The sequence below is a fragment of the Protomyctophum parallelum genome (assembly GCF_964188405.1).
Source record: "Protomyctophum parallelum genome assembly, chromosome: 4".
Lineage (NCBI taxonomy): Eukaryota > Metazoa > Chordata > Actinopteri > Myctophiformes > Myctophidae > Protomyctophum > Protomyctophum parallelum.
The window spans coordinates 13,586,358-13,607,427 of NC_139700.1; the positions used below are offsets into that span (position 1 = coordinate 13,586,358).

Sequence of the window (21,070 nt, forward strand, 5' to 3'; positions counted from 1 at the left end):
TAAATCTCTTTTATGGAGAAAAAATTGTGTAGTCCCCCTTCCGTGGGAACGGACCTGAACGAAAAGGGACCTCACAATACGACCTAATAGTGAGGACCAATTACATAAAGATAGGTTGAAAAGTGTTGAAGTCGTCCTCTAATGTGAAAGCTGCAATACTGTAGGCAATGGAAATTTGTTATTACATTTATTTTTCTTTGTTTTTCAGAAACCTCCTGGATAGAGACACATTTTCCAAGTCGGACCCGAGTAAGTATGTTTCCTGTCACAGGGTGGCACGTTTTCACACACCATGCCGACATAAATATGCTTGTGGAGTCACGCATGCAACAGTTCTATATGCCCACACACACACGCTACACGATACGCACACGCTGACTCAGACATGAATAATCCCACACCCACTATGCATTTTACACCAGTGGTTCCCAAACTGGGGGTTTTGACAGACACTTCGAACCGTGCAACTGAGAGGAAAATATTAGGGGTGTGGCATGTGCCAATATATCGATATCGCGGTATCACGTGATACTTCCTCCTGCGATATATACTGTATTATTGTATTGTCCTCTCAATATTGTGATATTGGTTAGTTAGTACTAGTAGTAGTAACTAGGGATGCACCGAAAGGGAAATTCTTGGCCCGAAACCGAATATAGGAAATAGTTGGGCAAATTTTTAGCCATTTTCTGCCGATTATTTTCTGCGGACGAATATTCGGTGCATCACTAGTAGTAACCCATTGTTGTGGACAGACACGTTGCAAAGTTGCAGTCAGTGTTTTACTGTTTGAAGGAGGAGATTCATGTACTGGCCAGTTTGTGACAAAAAATCTTGTAAGATTTTGGAAAAAGTACGTCATTCCAGATCTTTGCCTTTTATGGTTACATATTTCTTTCATTTTCAGTTACAGATATCGTGAGATATCGTTGACGAAATATCTTGCAATATATTGAATACCGTGATATTATCGTTATCGAGGGCCTAATATCGCCACAAATATCGTATTGTGAGGTACCCATATCGTCCCACCCCTAGAAAATATACACACCTCTTCACATATCACATGTCACTGGTTTATCTGGGTTTGGTGTATAATACATCTTTGTATCTGTCACTAAGCTTTCGTGTGTCAGAGCCTCAGCCATATTGGGGCGGATCAATTTATTGCCCCTGCTTTGTAAACGGCTGTGTCTAAACTTTGAGTTTCTCACTTGCGGGTCGAAGTCGACAATACTTGTGGGGTGCTAGGTGTGTGATTTTTTGTATCTTTGGATCTTAGTATCTGGGTGCTAGGTGTGTGATATTTTGTATCTTTGGATCTTAGTATCTTACTAACAGCATAGATCAGCAACAGATACATCCACCCACAGTTTCCTTACATAGATTCACTTCTTGCAGTTCTGGTTAAGCCAGAAGTGCAAAAAGTGGTGCATGGAAGAAGAAGACGAGTAAATAGAAAAACAATAAGGGACCATAGAAGCCCTTCAGGCTTGACCCCTTAACCCTGCAATACCCACCGTTGCAACATTACAACCATTTATATTTTAATTAATTAAAGGTATATTCAGTGATTTCACTTAATTCAAATATCACTTCTTTTTTTGTTTTGTTGTGAAACTTTAGAGTGTGCTGACCATATAAAGGAGTTCCTCCCTGTCCCCAGTTAATCCCTGGGGTAAAAAAAACCCTGTAGGTTTCGTTTTTGGCTAGGTGGCCCAGCTGTCATCCAATCAGGATAGAGTGGGGCCTTCCGCCAATCATGATCGAGCGGGGGCGGGCCTTGGTGTGTGCTGTTGGCTGTTGGCCTTTTTCCAAATCACCCAAATCACTCCTTTAATTATTCATTATTATTTTTCTGTTCTTTTTTCACCTAAACATCATCATTCATGTTCATTGTTGTCTCCACCAGGCCGAAGGCATGGGGGGAGAGTATGTTTTGCACTCCGTCCGTTCGTGTGTGCCAAATTTTGCACACACACTCCCTGGATGCCAACGATGAACCTTTGCCCCAAACTTTCCAGAACGGCCTGTTATAGCGCCACCAGGAGGCCGCTTTGTGCAAAACAAGTTTTTGCACAGTACACCTACAGATTTTGTCCAAACATCACGCAAATTGGTACACAGTCTCTCTAGAGCCATTCAACGAAACCGGTCTTTCAGATTTCTCAGACTCCATCCTGATTGGTTAAGATTGGCTTCCAAAGTTCACAGGAGTGCTCAGTTTCAAACAAAATGCTGCAAATCATCAACACATCGCGTGATTTCCGTGAAATTGTGCACCCACATTCCCACTAGGCCGAGGACGAAATGCCACATGAACAATTTCAACTCAGCCTCAAGGTGGCGCTATAACTGGCCGAAAAGTGTTTTTACCTCTAACTGCACGGATCTGTGGATAACTTTGTATGCCAACTCCCTAGAGGCCAAGGAAAAACCTTTGCCTGGAATTTTTCACATCTGCTCATCCTGGTGGAGACCTGTGCCCAGAAGGGCACTTTTTCTAGTTTAGTCTTGCAATGCCATTGGTCATGATATTTGCATATAAATACCCCCCCACAAAAGCAGAAATTCACACCTGTAATGCCTGTAATATATATTTGTTGTGATCATTAGAATGTCTAGATTAGAACATGTACATTCATTATTGTGAAAGATATCCCCCAAATGTACATTATTAATTTATTATTATTTTAATAATTGTTATAAATGTGCATACAATTTGCATACGACTTTTTTTAAAACATAATTTCCTCTGCAAAGTCTAGTAGTACAAAGTAGTAGTAAGGTTGAAAATTTGAAATCTTTTATATATTCTGTCTCATATATAATCTCATCTATTGTGTACACTGAGCTGAAGCCACGCTTGTTTTCCCATATTCGAGGAATATTCAAGTTATGAACATACTTAACCAACAATAAACACTTTCTCTCTCGCACACAAACACACTCTCTGTCTCTCTCTCTCTCTCTCTCTCACACTCTCTCTCAATCACTCTCAAACACACACACACACACACACACACACACACACACACACACACACACACACACACACACACACACACACACACACACACACACACACACACACACACACACACACACACACACACACACACACACACACACACACACACTGTCCATGTGTGAATCATCAGGGTACATTTGCATATGCCAGAGGTTGTATTCGTCACATCATGAATGAGGGAAACCAGGTGATCTGGACTCTGGAGAGAGAGAGAGAGAGAGAGAGAATAAAATGACACTTAAAGTTAGCTAATTCTATTCTAAAAACATTCATCTAATGTATTATAGATTTAGGCCAACTCTCATTCATCCTGGATCACCAGGCCACCCCCTTTACGAGCAGGCTTAGAAAAAAAATCTGACCTTTCAGTTCAGGAAGGGCTTTTCCCCCTCATTCCAGCAGATAAATGACTATGGACACTTTTTTATATTACCGGTGGGTTGTAGGTATACAGTATTCATAGTTCATATTTTTTGAGGGCCGCTAGGCCCCCCTACATCCAGCAGAATTTTACATCATAGTGTCTGAGCAAATAGGCATAGTGTGTATTTTACGTCATGATGATGTACGATGATCTGAGCGCCCTTCACACGGGTTTTTCTAGCTTCATATAGTCTGTTACAATATGTATTATATACAGTACAACACAGGAGTATGTAATTAGGACATCGCTTTAGAGGTTGGCCCAGGCCAGCTGTACGTTGATCCAAGCAGGCACTTGAGCTGCAACCATGTCTGGGCTCTGCTGACAGCACTGGACTCACCGAGTCACACAGCATTAGACTGCCTCAGGAGACACACCACACACACACACACACACACACACACACACACACACACACACACACACACACACCACTTGCGGCCTGATCCAAAAAAAAATATGTAGCATTGCAGCCCCAGATCATGTCCTCACAATTCTGTTTATTTTCTTTTTTAAATAAAGGATACCGGTAATAATAATCAGCCTGTTCAAGGAACAAACATCACAGGATGATCAAAGAACTTAGCTGTAAATGATGGCCGGCTGCTATAGCATAATGCAATGTATTGTCAGTGAAGTAGAGATGAATAAAAATGTGCTTCAGGCAATGTGCATGTCTATCTTTAAATGCACCATGTCTCTGTACGTATAGGGCCCCTGCCCAGGGTCCATATATGGAGCTGGCCTGTTCTCACATCACAATCTGACTCTGGAAAACCTTTACCGCTGTACCATCCAAAGTACACTGACCTACTGTATTACAGCTTGGTATGGAAACTGTACTGTCGCAGAGTGTAAATCACTGCAGAGGGTGGTGAAAACTGCACCGCGTATTATACGCTCTTCATTGCCATCAATTGAGTCCATCTACAAACAGTGCTGCCAGTCTAAGGCCCTTAGCGTCATCAAGGATACCTCCCACCCCAACAACACTGTTCCACCCCTCCCATTCACAGAGGCAAAAGGGCTACAGATGCCTCAAGACCTCAACCACCAGATCCAGAAACAGCTTCTTCCTCTCAGTCATTGTTCTCTTGAACTCTTTAACCAAGAGATAGTCCCCCCCCCCCCCTCAATAATATGAACTCTTCACTGACTGTACATAAACTGTATTTTTCTTACAGCTTTTTATTATTGGCACCTTACGGGTGCTACATTATTATGAATGCTTTTTGTACTGCATTGGATTGATGCCAACAGTGTTAATTTCTTTGTACATCCGATATCCATCCATGCATCCATCCATCCATCCATATTTGGGCATGCCTGACACAGAACTCCATATATAGGAAAATTAGGAATAAAGGGACAGAGAGACACAGATATAGAAATCTACATATATGGGCATAAAAGGGACACAGACAGATGGGTGTAGCGGGTACTCTGACACGGGTACAACGGGTATTGCATAGCCGGGTGTGTTCGAGGCTTACAGAACCCACAGATCTTTAAATAAATACTGTACTTTTTTAAATGTATATGGGAAAAATGCATGGGGAATTATTTCCTGGGCCTGTCATCGTCATGAAAGGGGGCGGGACTGTGGCGCTCTATGTTTACCGTTAGCATTAGCAACCACAAGCTAATCGGGTTGTCATAATTGACAACAGGGGTTCTGTTTTACAACCAACCACTTGGCAGCTGTTTTATGTTTTATGGAAAATGGGTGTTCTTTTTGCTAATTAATTCATAAGCCTTCTGAGAAGAGGAGGCTATGCACATGGTAAATGGTAAATGGTGCATTTATATAGCGCCTTTATCCAAGGCGCTTTACAGAGATTGTGCATTGCATTCACCCATTCACACACACATTCATACACCAATGGTAGCGGAAACCATGCAAGGCACCAACTAGCACATCGGGAGCAATTAGGGGTTCAGTGTCTTGCTCAAGGACACTTCGACAGTAACTCTGGGGGAGCCCGGGTTCGAACTGGCAACCTTACGGTTACCATCCAGGCACTCTACCCCTGAGCCACCGCCGCCCCGCCCACATGGACACTGTAGTGCGGCTGCTTAGCTCCTGAATACACAAGAATCGTTCAGTTTGTGATAAAAGCATGAAATTTGGTACACTTATAGCCAAAGGCATTACCAAAAGATTTGAATGTGGAGGCATCTTGAATTTTCATCACGGCGCTCATGGCAGCCATTTTTCAAAATGGCCGCCAGGCGCCAGCAACAACTGTTTTCTAATGAATGATGGATATAAAATGATATTGCTGACACAATTTGTTGAATTTATTTGCCATACGTACTTGGTAATGTGTTTTTGGGATAATTGAACATTCTCTTATATACTTATAAGTATACCGTTCAGGATTGACGGTACAGCCGGTCGGTGTGGGCTAGCTTTTAGCCTGACGTTGACACCTCCGCGCTTACCGCGCTTCTGGGCTCTCTCACACCGCTTACGGCGCCTCCTCGCCCTGACAATAGAGACTTGCGATGCCGTTGTAGCTGTTCGGCGTAGCAACCCGAGTCGTGTTAATGCTTCCACTGGGACGCTCATATGGGCTTGAATGAGCAATCTACCTATATGCAACAGAGACTGTCTATCATACACATATTTGCAAGCGTTGTCTCTGTATAAAGGACGCATACTGACAAAAGTTACAATAAGCACAATACAATAAGCAACATGAGCTGGAGTAGCCGCTGCAACTCGTGTGCGCCGTCGGTCTGGGCTCAGTGTCCTTTCTCTTATGAGTCTAAAATATCATATTATATCCATCATTCATAAGAAAACAGTTGTTGCTGGTGGCCATCTTGAAAAATGGCGGCCATCTTGAATATGCAAAGACACTTACCTAGTACTATATATGGTAAATTAGTCTAAAATATCATATTATATCCATCATTCATAAGAAAACAGTTGTTGCTGGCGGCCATTTTGAAAAATGGCTGCCATGGGTGCCATGTTGAAAATTCAGGATGCCTCCACATCCAATTATGTTTGGGATGCCTTTGGCTATATGTGTACCAAATTTCATGCTTTTATCACAAACTGAACGATTGTTATGGCTATATGCTGCACTACTGTAAAAAGGCACTCATTACAGATGAGTTTTGTCTTACCTTAAATCTAAAGAGTAAAGAGATAGTTAGAATTTCAACAATTATTATTATAGAAACATACTACAACTAGGGTGACCATCATAGTCCCGCATTTTGCAAAAGTCCTAAAAAGTACTGAAGAACGCAGTTATAAAAGCAACTTCAACATCCAGCAATGTAAGCATATCGTGATTGTAAGCTTTCAGTTGTAAATGTCTTTGTCTGTAGCTGCCCTTGATGTGAAAGAATAAGAGTGGATTGGTCTCAATGGGTGTTTTTATTTTCCTTTGGAATCATGGATTGTACACCGTGAAAACTATGGAAAGAGTGAGAATAAATACATTAAAGGTATATTCAGTGATTTCACTCAAAAAACCTTAGGTTTCGTTTTTGGCTGTGGGACCCAGCCTTTCGTCCAATCAGGATAGAGCAGGGGTACCCAACTGGCGGACCGCGGTCCGCGACCGGACCGCGGACCACCTCTTTGCGGACCACCCAAAAAAAAAAAAAAAAAAAAAAAAAAAAACGTTTTTTTTTTTTTTTTTTTTTTAAGTTAATAATATAAATAACATCAGATGGTACATTTCTCATGTGAAATTGCTGCAAAGGCCCCCAAAATGTCCCCCAAGGGCCCCCAAAATTCTGGCGCGTGCTGTGCGCGCGCAGTGTGGCCTGCCAGGGCTTGGCTTGACCATACTAAACGGGCATAGAGCCCCGCTCTCCGATGGACGCCGTGCATGGGACCGGACCTCGGTCTTATTCAAAAAAAAAATTGTGGACCTTCATCATTTCTAGTTGAGGACCCCTGGGATAGAGAGTCAAAAACGAAACCTAAGGTTTTTTGACCCCCAGGGGCTAACTGGGGACAGGGAGACACTCCTTATATGGTCAGCACACTCTATAGTAGAGAGGATTATCACAACAAAACAAAAAAATAAGTGATATTTGAATTAAGTGAAATCACTGAATATACCTTTAACATTTCAAACATTTCGTAGTTTCATTCAACAATAAAAGCAGTGCATTTGAATAATCACGTTAGTACAATTCAACAATAAAATACTTTATAGTCGATTATAATTCAGTGATTCAGTAAGTAGTACAGGCATTAACATAGAGACCCAGACAGGCACAAAGCAAAGTGAACCAAATCAAAACATCGTAGACCCAAACAAAACAAACAAAGGCAATTAGGCCCAACGTAAATAATAAATGAAAACCCAAAACAAACAATCCTATACCTTGCTCCGGCTATCGAGGGGCTAACAAGTTGTTTGAACGCCACCTGGAACCTTCATACACCGTCACCCATCATTGTATGTCAACACGGCAGGCGGGCACTGTGGAAAGTACAAACTGCTCAGTCAACTGAAGGTACAAATGTACCTTCAGTACCAAATTTACCGCATTAAAGTGTGAGAAGCGTTTCCAAACAAACATACCGTAGTGTTGCTAGTGCTACGTATACGCACACCAGTTAAAAAATTTGATATATTATAGGCTTATAATACAGGTCCAATATGAAATCAAGCTTTTTTATTGCAAATTCATATATTATTATTGTCCCAATGTGGCTTACTGTAAATCGCTCTAAGAGCGTCTGCTAAACGCCTAAATGGTAATTGTAATGTCCAGGCAATGGACACATTGTCCCACAATAGATTTCCTGCTGTCCTGCAAATGAACTGTTTTTATCTGGTCACCCTATACATTATGTGTGTACTGTTAACTGCCATGGCGTCGCTACGTATACGCCGTTGCTACGTGTAGGGCAACACGCCGAGGGGGGCAACGAAATGTACCAAAAAGTGCCAAGCCGACCCTCATAATGAGAATTTTCTCCATGGCCCCGACCGAGTATAATAACAACCAGCAGGTGTGTGTGTCCTCGCAAACAGTGAAAATAGCCGATCTGAATGAGGAAACACAGCACTCTCGTCGGGAGGGGGGCAGCACAAATATCCTATAGGGCAACCAAATGGTCAGCTACGTCCCAGACATGGGGAGAGAGTAGGCTATGTTTTGCACTTTTGTGTGTGTGTGTGTGTGTGTGTGTGTGTGTGTGTGTGTGAGACTGTGTGTGTGACTGTGTGTGTGTGTGTGTGTGCACACGTGCGCTTGCGTCCGTCACCGTTAATGGTGCCAGAGATTAGAGACACACGGACGGAGTGTAAAACATAAAACAAAAGGTACATGAACGCGTGGATCTGCGCCCTCTACCGATATTGACGTCAGACTTCGGTGCTCTATAGTCAAAACGGGTTGAGAGTCACTGCTAGAGCCATAAAAATCTTCTTTTATGGGGGGTCCCTGGCATATCTCTTCAAATGGGGGGTCCGCGGGCTAATGAGTGTCAATTTGGGGGTCCTTTACATGAAAAGCTTTGAGAACCACTGGAATAAAAGGAGTTTGTTTGTGCAAATGTGCAGGTAGGGACAGACGAGCGTCCTCCTGAGCGAAGGGAATACATTCTGCAGCTATTTGTAGGACTCTCATTGATGTGGTGCTTTCTTCCGCACAACACGTCGCAGACACCATGTGTCATCCAGCGACTCATCACAAGATAAAAACCCATACTTGTACATCCACAGCTGAGCTCAGGCAAGTTGCATACACACATTGGAGGCCTTTGCTATGTTTCACCAGTTTCAATTGAAACGGGCCTCCACCCTCAGGGGGACATCTGAGCTCCGACCGACCGCCAGGCGTCAGTCAACCGGACCCAGGGGCGTTACTAGCGCAACGCAGACAACGCGACTGCGTGGGGGCCCAGAGGCAAGGGGGGCACACGGCCGACCACCCATGCCGTCTGTAAAATAAAAGTATAAATACATACAGAGATGCAATGACATTTGAGTTGAACAAAGTTTGGCGGAGCCTGGTGGTGGCTGCTGCTAGCACACACACACATCATAGGCATTAGGCACACACTAGCCTCGGTACCAGGCTTTCATTTTTGTTGGTGCAAAAATTGAAAGCCTGGAGGAACGCATTGGCCACTCTGGTCTAAAAGTGGGAGTCAACCCTTCCGGGTGGGCGTCGCTCCAAATTATGTGACGTAGCGCTGCACTAGGGGGGAGAGGAGGGGCCGGGGGTGACGGACAGATCGATGAGATCCAATCAGGGCGTGCGCAAATCTCAGCCGCGACCCGCCCCTCTAGACCAGAAACCTAACACATGCCCCGCAGCTCTGGTGGAGTGTGTAGGGCTGTAGGCTAATAACGTGAAGGAATTCAGAAGTGTCTGTGGCTAGTGTGCAGTGGGCTTTCCCAGTCTCAAGGCCAGACACAAATCACAACTACAGCTGTACAGTGCCCCACTGTATATAAACCAACACGCAGTTTGGGCTTGTTTTTACAGGCTGCAGCTGTTGCTCTGATTACAATCACGACAGCTACCGTCACAACTGCTGTACAGTGCCCCGCTGCGCTGCCTGTTTATAAGCCAAGTAAAGTCCGTTTGGGCTATGTTTACCGGTGATCGCACGCGATATTGAACAGTCAATACGTGTCAATACGCCTGTATCAACAGAATAATGATGTCATATAGTATATATGGGACCTCATACTTGGTCTGAGATTGTGTCAGACGCCTGCAGATACAGCGAAGGCTGCATGAATAATAATAATAATAATAATAATGGATTGCATTTTTATGGCGCTTTTCTATGAATGCAAATAAAGTCAACAAAATGCCATTTCAGTGCCAACTGATTGCCTTGCCAGTGTCCCCTAGCAAAGAAAATAAAAAATAAAACATCTCTTCCTCAGTGGCACTTGAATGTCAATAGGAAAGACTCCTCAGCATGTCCTCACTCACACACACACAAACACACACACACACACACACACACACACACACACACACACACACACACACACACACACACACACACACACACACACACACACACACACACACACACACACACACTGAAATCCATTTCCGCTTTCCCACCCCCTTTCTTCCTCCCGATAGCTCAGTGCTTCGTCGTCCCTTCCAGCTCCTTGTCAAATATCATGGCAGTGGCAGAGTTGTATAGTGACATTTAATTAGGGGAGTTTCTCCTCTGCTCTTGGACCTCTGAGAGAGAGTACACGGCCTCAGGCCACGTCTCTGGCTTCACTATTAAATACATCTTAATGTCTTCTCTCTCCTTGTCTCTCTGTCTCTGTCCCCCTTTATTTGTCAGCCTGTTTCTCTTTCTCCCTCCGTTTTGCTCTCTCTCTTCCCTCTCCATGATATTCTCAGACTCCCCTTCCTCTGTATTGCTTTGTCCAACGTCTAATTATCTGCTTTATTTCTGTCTCTTCTCTCGGGTCTTTTTCCCACTCTGTCCATCTCTTGCTCACCAACTCCCTCTCTTGTTATTTTTTTCCAACAGTCTGTGTGCTGTACACTCAAGGAATAGCCAACCGGGAGTGGAGAGAGGTGAGTACAGCAGAGAAGCTATGAACGGGGGGTGAGGGGGTGCTGTGGGTGGTGGTGGAGCATTTTAACCACAGCCGTCTGTAAAGAAAACACACATACTGTGTTTTGCCGTACAATCGAATGTCATTTCCTGAAGGTGGTTTATCTTCTATGATGTCACTGAGCATCATGAAGGTACTGAAAGACCCACCCACCTCAGACATCAGCAACATTATGAGAATTACAAAAATATAATTGTCCGGGTGAAAATCACCCGTGTTTAGTGTTCTAGGGTTAAGAATAATTGAACATTTTATCCCAAAATATCAGTAATGAACTCAAATGTGTACATGTAAAATATATATGACTTGTAGAAACTATGTGTTAATGTCTAAACTGCTGGCAACAATAGTGATTATACCCCGGGCCCTAACTGAAAATGTCAAAATTGGGCCCAAGTGTCAATATTTTGTGTGGCACCCTCCTGGGCATGGAGTTCACCAGAGCTTCACAGGTTGCCACTGGACTCATCTTCTGAAATACTCTCTCCTCCACTCTTAGCCATCCCAGGCTACTAAAGTGGGCGGAGGTAAGATGAGACCTGGCGTTTAATTTTAGTAGTAACCACAAGCTTGTTTTGGGAGGTCTGCAGCTTTGTTTTCAATGGCTTCGAGATAGCTCTCTACCATGATACAGTATATGATATATGGTATATGGAATGCATGCTGAATTGGAGCCATTGTTTAATAGTTTCTCCTCTGTCTTGTGCTCTTATGCTCTAGTTTGGCAGAACAGAGGTCATAGACAACACTCTGAACCCAGACTTCGTCCGCAAATTCATTCTCGACTACTTTTTTGAAGAGAGACAGAATCTACGCTTTGATCTGTAAGTAAACAGATGGCCTATGAATGTATGTCTGCTTATGTTCATGTGTGCGTACACTTGTAATTTATCCATTTATCCGTTCGCCTCCTCACAACACGCTAGTAGCGCTATCGTCTACAAACTTTGTACAAACATACCGTAGGTCATGGGTTGGGACATTTAATAGGTCAGCTTTCATGCTTTTAAGTGTAATGTCTTTTAATGTCTCTTCAAACTGAAATTCTGCCTCTGCTTTTGACCAGTAGGAGGGCAGCCTATTATGTACACCAATGAAACCTATACACAGTACAAAATCACATTGGTGACTTGGTGTTTTATTATTATTTGTATTTATTGTTTATTATATTTATATTATATTTATTGTTTTAATCTGTAATATTGATAAGCAAACATTGAACATCACATTTAAACACACCCCACACCTGACAATTGATTACTTAACCAGTCCACTTGTCAGTCAGTTTGCCCTCTTCAGACACAGGCAGATAAAACAGATCTCCATGTGGGACACAGACAGACAGTTAAAACAGGTGCTATGACAAGTTGACAACAGGTATTATTAGGTTCCAAAGTTGCATCGTTCTCTATTAGGCCGGTGGTCGAGGGGCCCGTACTAGAGTTCTCATTTTCTGCCCGAACCCGACCCGGCCCGGCCCGGCCCTACATTTTAGGGCCGGGCCGGGCCCAAAAAATATGCTAATTAGACGGGCCGGGCCGGGCCTCGGGCTCTGTGATTTTCTGTGATTTTTTATTTTTCTTCTTTTTTCAAAAATGTTATTATAATAAAAATAGCAATTCTGTTATTTGTGTAATGTGTAGGCTATATAGCCTACAAGTATGTATTTATTATGAAGAGGGCTGCGCTATGGCGATTCACTTGTGACAGGAGGAAGACGGAGGAGTGGAGGCAGGGGGCTTGGAATGGATTACTGAGAAGTGAACGGTGGGGTGGTTGTTTAATGTTTATACCGCTGGCTGGCCTCTGTTTTGCGGCGCACCAAATGAGCTTCTGCTTCAGTTCATAATGCCTAAATGTTTTATAAATCAATCGGATTATCAAACGATAGACTGCAACATGACAAAAACAGTTGCACTGAGCCATCTCGTTAAACCCAGCTGGCTGCGATGAATAACCTAATCATTAGACCTAATCAACGTCATATAGTCACCAACCGATCCATATAATTCTGTAGTGTATGATCTGACCACGCAATGTTACAGTCCACTGCAGGCTACAGGCTATTTGATTTACAAAATGATTAGTATTATAACCGCCGTCCCTCAGTGCGGCAGCGGCGCACCTCGTTATATGTGCCCGATTTAAAATAACAGAGCTCAGCTGTCTCTAAGCTCTAAGCTCGAGACACGCCATGAGCGGGTGCATGGATATATATGTACAGTAGGCTATGTTTGTTCTTTTGGACACCGAACGGGGACGATACTTGGGGTCTTGGACATAGCTTCACTTCAGAGGAAACGGGGAGCTACTCACCAGTCACCACCACTGGATATGGAATCCATTAGAATGATATGGAAATGGTAGGCTACATTAACAGTCTAACGTGAGCTACATAAATCCTTTATTTCGCCGATAAGTCCATTGAACTCCGTTCTCACTCTCACACAGACACACACTGAAAGAAAAAAAAGAACGCCACTTTATTGCATGGCCAGCGCAGCGTGTGTCTGTGTGTCAGTGGTTCACTGACGGCGCATGCTGCTGCGCTGGCCATGCATTAAAGTGGCGTTCTTTTTTTTCTTTGTCGGGCTTTATAGGGCTTCGGGCCTAACATTATGGTATTTTTTAGGGCCGGGCCGGGCTTCGGGCTGACCCAGTTAGGGCCGGGCCGGGCCGGGCTTCAAATTTCGGGCCCGATGAGAACTCTAGCCCGTACAGGTCTATTTTTTTCACATTGTTGTACTTCGCCCAGCAGATATGGGAGTTTTTTGTCATTGGTCATGTTTTCCAAACCTCCATGTGTGGTTGTAATCTGTGGGAAGTATGTGTCTCTGATGTCTTGGTACAATGGGCAGATGGTTAGGAAGTGTAGCTCGGTTTCCACTTCATTTTGTGTGCAGTGGGTGCATAGTCTGTCTTCTCTCGGGATACAGGTCTGCCTTTGTGTTTTTGCCCGGAGTGCTGAGGGGGCATCTCTCTAGAGTTTCACTGTGTGTGAGTGCCTTGTTATCGAGTGCATCTAGGTCACTTTCTTTTAGGTGGTTGTAGAACTTAAGTGCTCTCTTTTTTATTTTGATTATGAGTGGGTATCGTCCTAATTCTGCCCTGCATGCATTATTTGGTGTTTTTCGCTGGGTACGGAGGATGGATTTGCAGAGTTCTGTGTGTAGGGTCTCGGTTTGGTGTTTATCCCATTTTTCAAGGTCATGGTTTGCTAATGGTCCCCAGATCTCGCAACCATAGAGGGAAATTGGTTCTATCACAGAGTCCAGTATTTTAACCCAGGTTTTAATTGGGATGTCTATTTTGATGTTTCTTTTGATGGCATAGAATGCCATTACATTGCCTTTACAGCTTGGTTGTAGTTCCCTGTGCTGCTGATGTTTAGGCCAAGGTAGGTATAGTTTTTTTTGTTTGTTCCAGTGGGATTGTATTTAGGAAAAATTGGTGGTTTTGGCGGCTGGGCCTTTTTTGAAATATCATGATTTTAGTCTTAGTTAGGTTCACTCAGGGCCCATGTCTGGGAACACACACACCACAGACTCCGCACACGTCAATGAACATGCACGGGCAACAGAGAAGAATATAAATTAATGAAATGAAAATAACACGACGCTCGTGTTTAGAAAACCATCACCATTTAGTAATTATGCACAGAGTGCATTTGTGCATGTTGTGCTGTAACATTGGGTGGATATAGACTCTAATATTAGCTACACAGTACATTTCCATCTATCTTTGAAGGAAGAAAAAAAACAACAACAGATATTGCTATTTTAATGGAATTAGGTGCATGTAGCCTATGGGTAGGGGGCGTGTAGACTCTAATATTCGCTACACAGTATATTTCTATCTATCTTTGAAAAAATAGAGACAGATATTTCCCGTTGCACTAGTTGCATTGTTTTCATAAACATTTTCGTAATCTGCGTATGGCTCTGTCGCGTGGAAGTGTGTCTGTGACCCCGTGCTTAGCAGGTTTCAGGGAGCGCGTTAGTTTCTCCCGAGATGACTGTAGTGAATGTCGGAGATGAGCATAAATGACTGCCGGAGATAATAAAACGTGTTGTGGCCACCGGAGTTTGTTTGACTGTTCTGTGACAGACACAGAACAGCTGCATGCCTGCAGCAGCCTCTTCTACACTACACTTCACTGATATCCAACATGCCACTACTGTGAATAAAGCAATGCCCATTCACTGCACACTGTACAGTACAGCCATATACAATATATATGGAGCTGTCTATGGTGCTGGGTAGGGCTGGACAGGTCAGCTCTGTCAATGGTTCTAAACCACATGAACTGAGAGCTGTCCATGGTGCTGATGGATGGATGGATGGATGGATGGATACTTTATTAAACCCAACGGAAATTGCGTTTTGTCCAACAGCTCCAGTGCAATAGATACAATAGATTACATCTGTGAAAATTTGAATGCAGTAAAAAAAAACGCAACTGAAACAATATAAATACACACACAGATTAGCATTAGTACAGTGGAAAGGTGAGCTGTGGTTCTGAACAACATGGACTGTGAGCTGTCCATGGTGCTGAGTACAGCTAAATTGACTCCACATGAGTATTTTCTTTTCAATCCTCATTTAAAGATTTAATGTTGTATTATATAATCTACAGTAGTAAATACAGGGTGAAATGTTTGTGCTGTTACACAGACAGTTGTGACCATGCAGACCACATTTCGAGATAGAGATGCGTGACAGATAACCCTGCATTTAATCATGTCTGCTAACAAGAATGATGCAGATGAGTTATTCACACATCTGTGTATAATGGTTACACATTATACACTGTGTGTGTGTGTGTGTGTGTGTGTGTGTGTGTGTGTGTGTGTGTGTGTGTGTGTGTGTGTGTGTGTGTGTGTGTGTGTGTGTGTGTGTGTGTGTGTGTCAGTCAGGCGTGGGTGATAGTGCTGCCATCTGCAGTGCAAAGTTGAGTTGAGACTGAAATATTCATGGCCTGTGTTGATGTATATTCTTCTCCCTTCTAAATAAAAGACTAGTTTTTATAGCATGCATTCCGCCAACATTTCCCTTTGAATTCAAATGTTGTAGCTAAATACTGTATGTCTCACTTTGGCTGTGTGTGGGTGCGTGTGTGTGTGCGTGCGTGTGTGTGTTTGTGTTAGACACTTTGACAAACCTTCTACTAAAGTGCATAAAAAGTCTATATTATTTTGTATTAAAAAAAAAAAAGTGGACACCTGTAAAATAATTTGTGCATGTTACTAATTAAGGCTCTGTTCCATTTAGTGTGCAGTGGTTCTCAAACCTTTTAATTTCAAGGACCCCCATAACTCTTGAGAGTGTACACATAAAACCAAATGGACCCGCTATTTGTATACACTCTCAGAGTTACACACCCGTATGGGGCCATTTGGAACCCACTCAAGGACACTTTGAGACCCACTGGACCTGAATTGAACAGAGCCTAACATCGGTAACACCTGTGAAGGATAGGGAAGGGCCATGAGGCCCAAGTTCTTTCCAAAAGCAATGTAGCAATGTCATCAATCCCGCCTCTCATCAAACCCAAGTGGGTTTCTAGTACTCAAGTACCGAAGAAATTAGGTCCCATTTTGGGCCTACATGAGAGTCTGCGAGTGTGAAGGTAAAACATGTGCCACCCTGCTTGAGATGGTGTATCCAGGAGTTTATTTCTGGTTTCGGGGAAGAGAATACAAGTACGTTCTACCTGACTCAGTCCTCGGGTGTTTGTAAAGTCCACCGAGGCTGGCTCAGCGAGGGATTTTCATCGCCAATTACACAGACGACTGGCTCCTGTTGACAAGCAGGGTCGAGGGAGCAGCCAGCTGTAATGTCATGTAACATTCTGTTACATTTGCCATTTTTATGTCTACTTACAAAACACTGTCCACTCTTTTCTGTTATGATGGTTTGTGGAAAAATTCAGTCTTCAAGAAAATGAAAAACACCAGCAAAAAGTAAAAGTACACACACACACACACACACACACACACACACACACACACACACACTGCATAATAATATATATATACGTATGTATGTATGTATGTATGTATGTGTCCCTGTGTCCGTGTCCCTGTGTCCCTGTGTCTGTCCGAGCACGGGAAGCTGCAACATGGTAACTCTGTATTTTCACGACCGTTTCGGACGTGGGAAGGCTCGCCTTCCGTAGCAATTTTCAGTAGCACCTTTCCAGACCGAGACCGTCAGCAGCATAAAACAATAACTGATCTCCTGATCTATGCATCTGATAGCTGAGATCATTAAGATACATAGATAAAAAAACTGAGGTGTGATGATTAAATGATTAAAAGGTGACTGGTTTAAGAGGAGCTGCTGTCAAACGCTGCCGAACGCTCACGCATGCGCCGGCTCACATGTTGTGCCCCCCTCCCCCGCATCAAACAAAAATGTTTGGTCAAACCATGTGACTTCCATTGAAAATGCATTGGGGCGGCCATTAAACACGGACAAGACAGAAGACACGGACAAGACAAATGTTTTTAGGTGTGAGTGAGGCCTAAATAATCTCCACTGAGCCGAGCACATGAATAAACTCCTGAAATATGGATTAGGTTTGTTTTAGCGGTTAGCCTGTCAGTGTCAGCAGGGACACTGCTCGACCCAGGGGGAGGGAGGGGGGCAGACATTAGGTCAAGGAGAGATGGCTTGCTGTTTGTGTTTTATTTTTTTGTGATCCTGAACCCATTCCACTCCTTGGGTTAAATTCGGCCATAGCCACTTGCCCAAATGTGCCAAAATGTCATCACATTTGTGATGACGGCTATGGCCTTTTAAAGCCCAAGGAGGGTTTTTGTGCAAAACTAATGCTTGGAATGGATTCAGAATCATGAAAACCCCCTAGTTTGATCCCTAGTTTGGCCATAGACCCCAGATGGCCTAGTTGGCCTAGATGGCCTAGTTTGGCCATAGCCACTTGCCCAAATATGCCCAAATGTGCTGACCTCATCACATTTGTGATAGCGGATATGGCCATTTTTAGCCCAAGGATTGTTTTTCGTGGCCGGGGGGGGTGAGAGAAAGGAATGGGGAGAGAGAGAGAGAGAAAGAGAGAGTATTATTTGTCTTTTGGGATGGGGATAGTGTGTGCTGTGTTTGCAGTTTGGCTTCACGGGTCCACCTGAATCGAAATCCCCAAATAATACCCAAGACCTGTGTGCATGATTCGGTTTCATGTTGTATTATGAGAAACACTTGAAGTGCTTTGTAACTTGCGTGATGATGATTAGGTTAAACCTATGGGAACAGATTACACTGTACCTGCACAAAGAAATGGGCCCTTTTCAAATCAAGTGCACATAAATGCAAGACAAAAGCTTTTCTTTGTAAATGATTTACATTCCATTTGAAGAGCCATACACCTGTGTCCTGCGTGATATCTCAAAAACTGAGTAAGATGAAATTATTGTTTTAGTTCTGGTCTGTCATTTTGGACCCGTACAAAAAAACCCCTGCTAGTTCATTGTGAGTGGGCGAGCATCAGCGCCTATTACTATCTCCTGGGCTGATGTCCCTAAACCAGTCCATGCTGCCACCATGTCTCCACACACGCACGCATGCACACATGCACACACACGCACACACACACACACACACACACACACACACACACACACACACACACACACACACACACACACACACAGCTTTGTGTTAGTATACTTGTGAAGACACTGGACACGGACACACACACACACACAGCTTTAAGTTGGGTATTATTAGGTTCCAAAGTTGCGTCGTTCTCAAGTAGGGCCGGTGTCCGACGGGCACGACCAGGTCTAGTTTATAGCAATACGAGCACACACACACGCACGCACACACGCAGGCACGCACACACGCACGCATGCATGCACGCACACACGCACGCACACACGCACGCACACAGAATGTATTACAAATGACATCCGTATATTCCGTATATTATACAGCCTATACGTTAAATCCTTCAACTAAACAGGAACCAGCAGGATGTGGTTTTAGGGAACCAGAAGAGCTTCTACAGAGATGACATCATGGCAGCGTTTATAGATCACAGTACTCCAGATAACGCTACGTGATATGACATGATACTTTGATGAATTGAACAATGTGGACCCTGTTGTAAACAAGTGTAATGCTTAATTGGGTCGTCCACTCACAGTTGACAGTCTTTTTTATTGAGTTTGTGCTTAAAATGTACTGTAAATTCTACAAACTGTTAATAAATATTTCAATCAATCAATCAATCAATCAATCAATATGACATGCATGCATTTTCATGTATATTTATTATCTAACCCATTTTAACCTGAGGGACGATTCTACAAATTCTTTCTAATTCTTTTCTGTGTCAGTTGCAAAAAAAACAAATCTTGTCAACTAGTCAAAGACTATATTTACTAGTCCACTAGTTGAATAGTCGACTAGTTGCTCAAAGTCCTATAGTCTGTAAACCCTCTTTTTCAAACATTTTACCATTTTACTCGTCATTATCCTGCAGAAGTCCCTTGACGGGTGCTACACCAGAATCCTGCGTGCAGTACTTAACATCAGCATGACTGTACATGTCACTAACAAGACTCTGTATGAGGGATTACCAAGGGTGAGCCAGAAAATAGCAGCCAGGAGAATGAGACTAGCAGGACACTGCCAAAGGCATCAAGAACTGCCAGCCAGCAAACTGGTGCTGTGTGAACCAACACACGGGCATCGATCACGAGGACGCCCCACGCTAACATACGTGGATGTACTCAAGAGCGATGCAGGAGTGCAAAGTACCAATTAACGAACTGGCCAGATGGAGAACCGAGATGACTGAACATCAACCAGGACGAGCACATCACCAACAAGCGTCTGTACCATAGACTGTAAAGAATATTATGGACAAAGCGTTCCCCGGGTCTAACATGGACGTAAAATGAAGCCTGTTATTCCTGCACTGTAAGTCGCCATCTTTCTAGATCCGTTTTGGCCCAGCTGGCCATTGGCTGGCTCCGTTTGGGCCCAGCTGGCCCATTGGCTGGCCCAGACAACGAGGCGGGACTTCCCCCCTTCTTCTCCGTTGGTTTTTATTTTGACTCGAGTGGGAGGGGAATCCCGATCATAGACTGTAACGGTAGCCACGCCCCTCAGAACATACGCGACTTTATGGTCATTTTTTTAATTAAATGGGACCATAATTTTCCAAAAAGAATATTATGACATTAGAAATGAGACTTTAAACTAGTGACTGGAAGCAGAAAGTATTCATGACCATGTTTATTAAGGTAATACAGTCTAGGTGAAGTTGGGCCCAAATACATGGACTTCTATGGGGCTATGGGTTTTTCTGGGTCCAAAGACAGCGCCACAACAGGCTACGAACTACGATTTCCTTAGTGGCTTCACAAAATATCTGTCTGACTGCCCCCTGGTTAAATATCTGTCTGACTGCCCCCCTGGTCTGTACGGGGCATTACCAAATACCAAGTGTACCAGAAAAGAGACTAGCTGGCCACTAGCTGCCACCGACAACAAGAGGTCCTGGCCCAAAACAAAGCTTGTACTGAGGACGACGTACAGTAGAAGAGAGATGACGTCACTCTGAACAGTTTTCCATATTAGGGACTGCAACAGCCGCCGGCTCCTCTGATTGGCCCACGATGTCTGTGACGTTGCCACATCTGAACCCAATATAAGTGCCAGTGAACACAACAGGATGCCATTCATTCACGAGAAGGATTTGAGGAAATCGTCTTTGATCCCCGGAGGAGCTGTTTGTGAGAAATGTTCTACTGGAAGCTGCGTCTGGACAGAGGACCTAATGGAGACAGACAGGCTGCTGTTGCCGTGGGAGACAAAGTCTACTCATTTGGAGGGTGCCGTGACGTCAGCAAGGATCAGATTGGTGTTCACGTCTTCAACTCAGTGGCTTTATGCTGGACGGAGTTGACCCCAGAGACTACTGGAAGAGGAGAATGTCACCTTGAGGTTCCATCCAAACGCTGGGGACACACTGCTGTGATGATAGATTATATC

General features: G+C 43.7%; 1 protein-coding gene across 1 annotated transcript in view; it reads left to right on the forward strand.

Annotated features, from left to right (window-relative positions):
* LOC310857041 (copine-8-like) overlaps positions 1-21,070 on the forward strand; it is a gene marked incomplete at both ends in the record, with an annotated part of 115,656 nt that overhangs the window by 26,537 nt on the left and 68,049 nt on the right. The window contains 3 exons of the mRNA XM_083762637.1: positions 209-249; positions 10,957-11,003; positions 11,765-11,868. Coding sequence (XP_083618763.1) covers positions 209-249; positions 10,957-11,003; positions 11,765-11,868 — 192 coding nt within the window. The remainder of the gene's footprint in view (positions 1-208; positions 250-10,956; positions 11,004-11,764; positions 11,869-21,070) is intronic.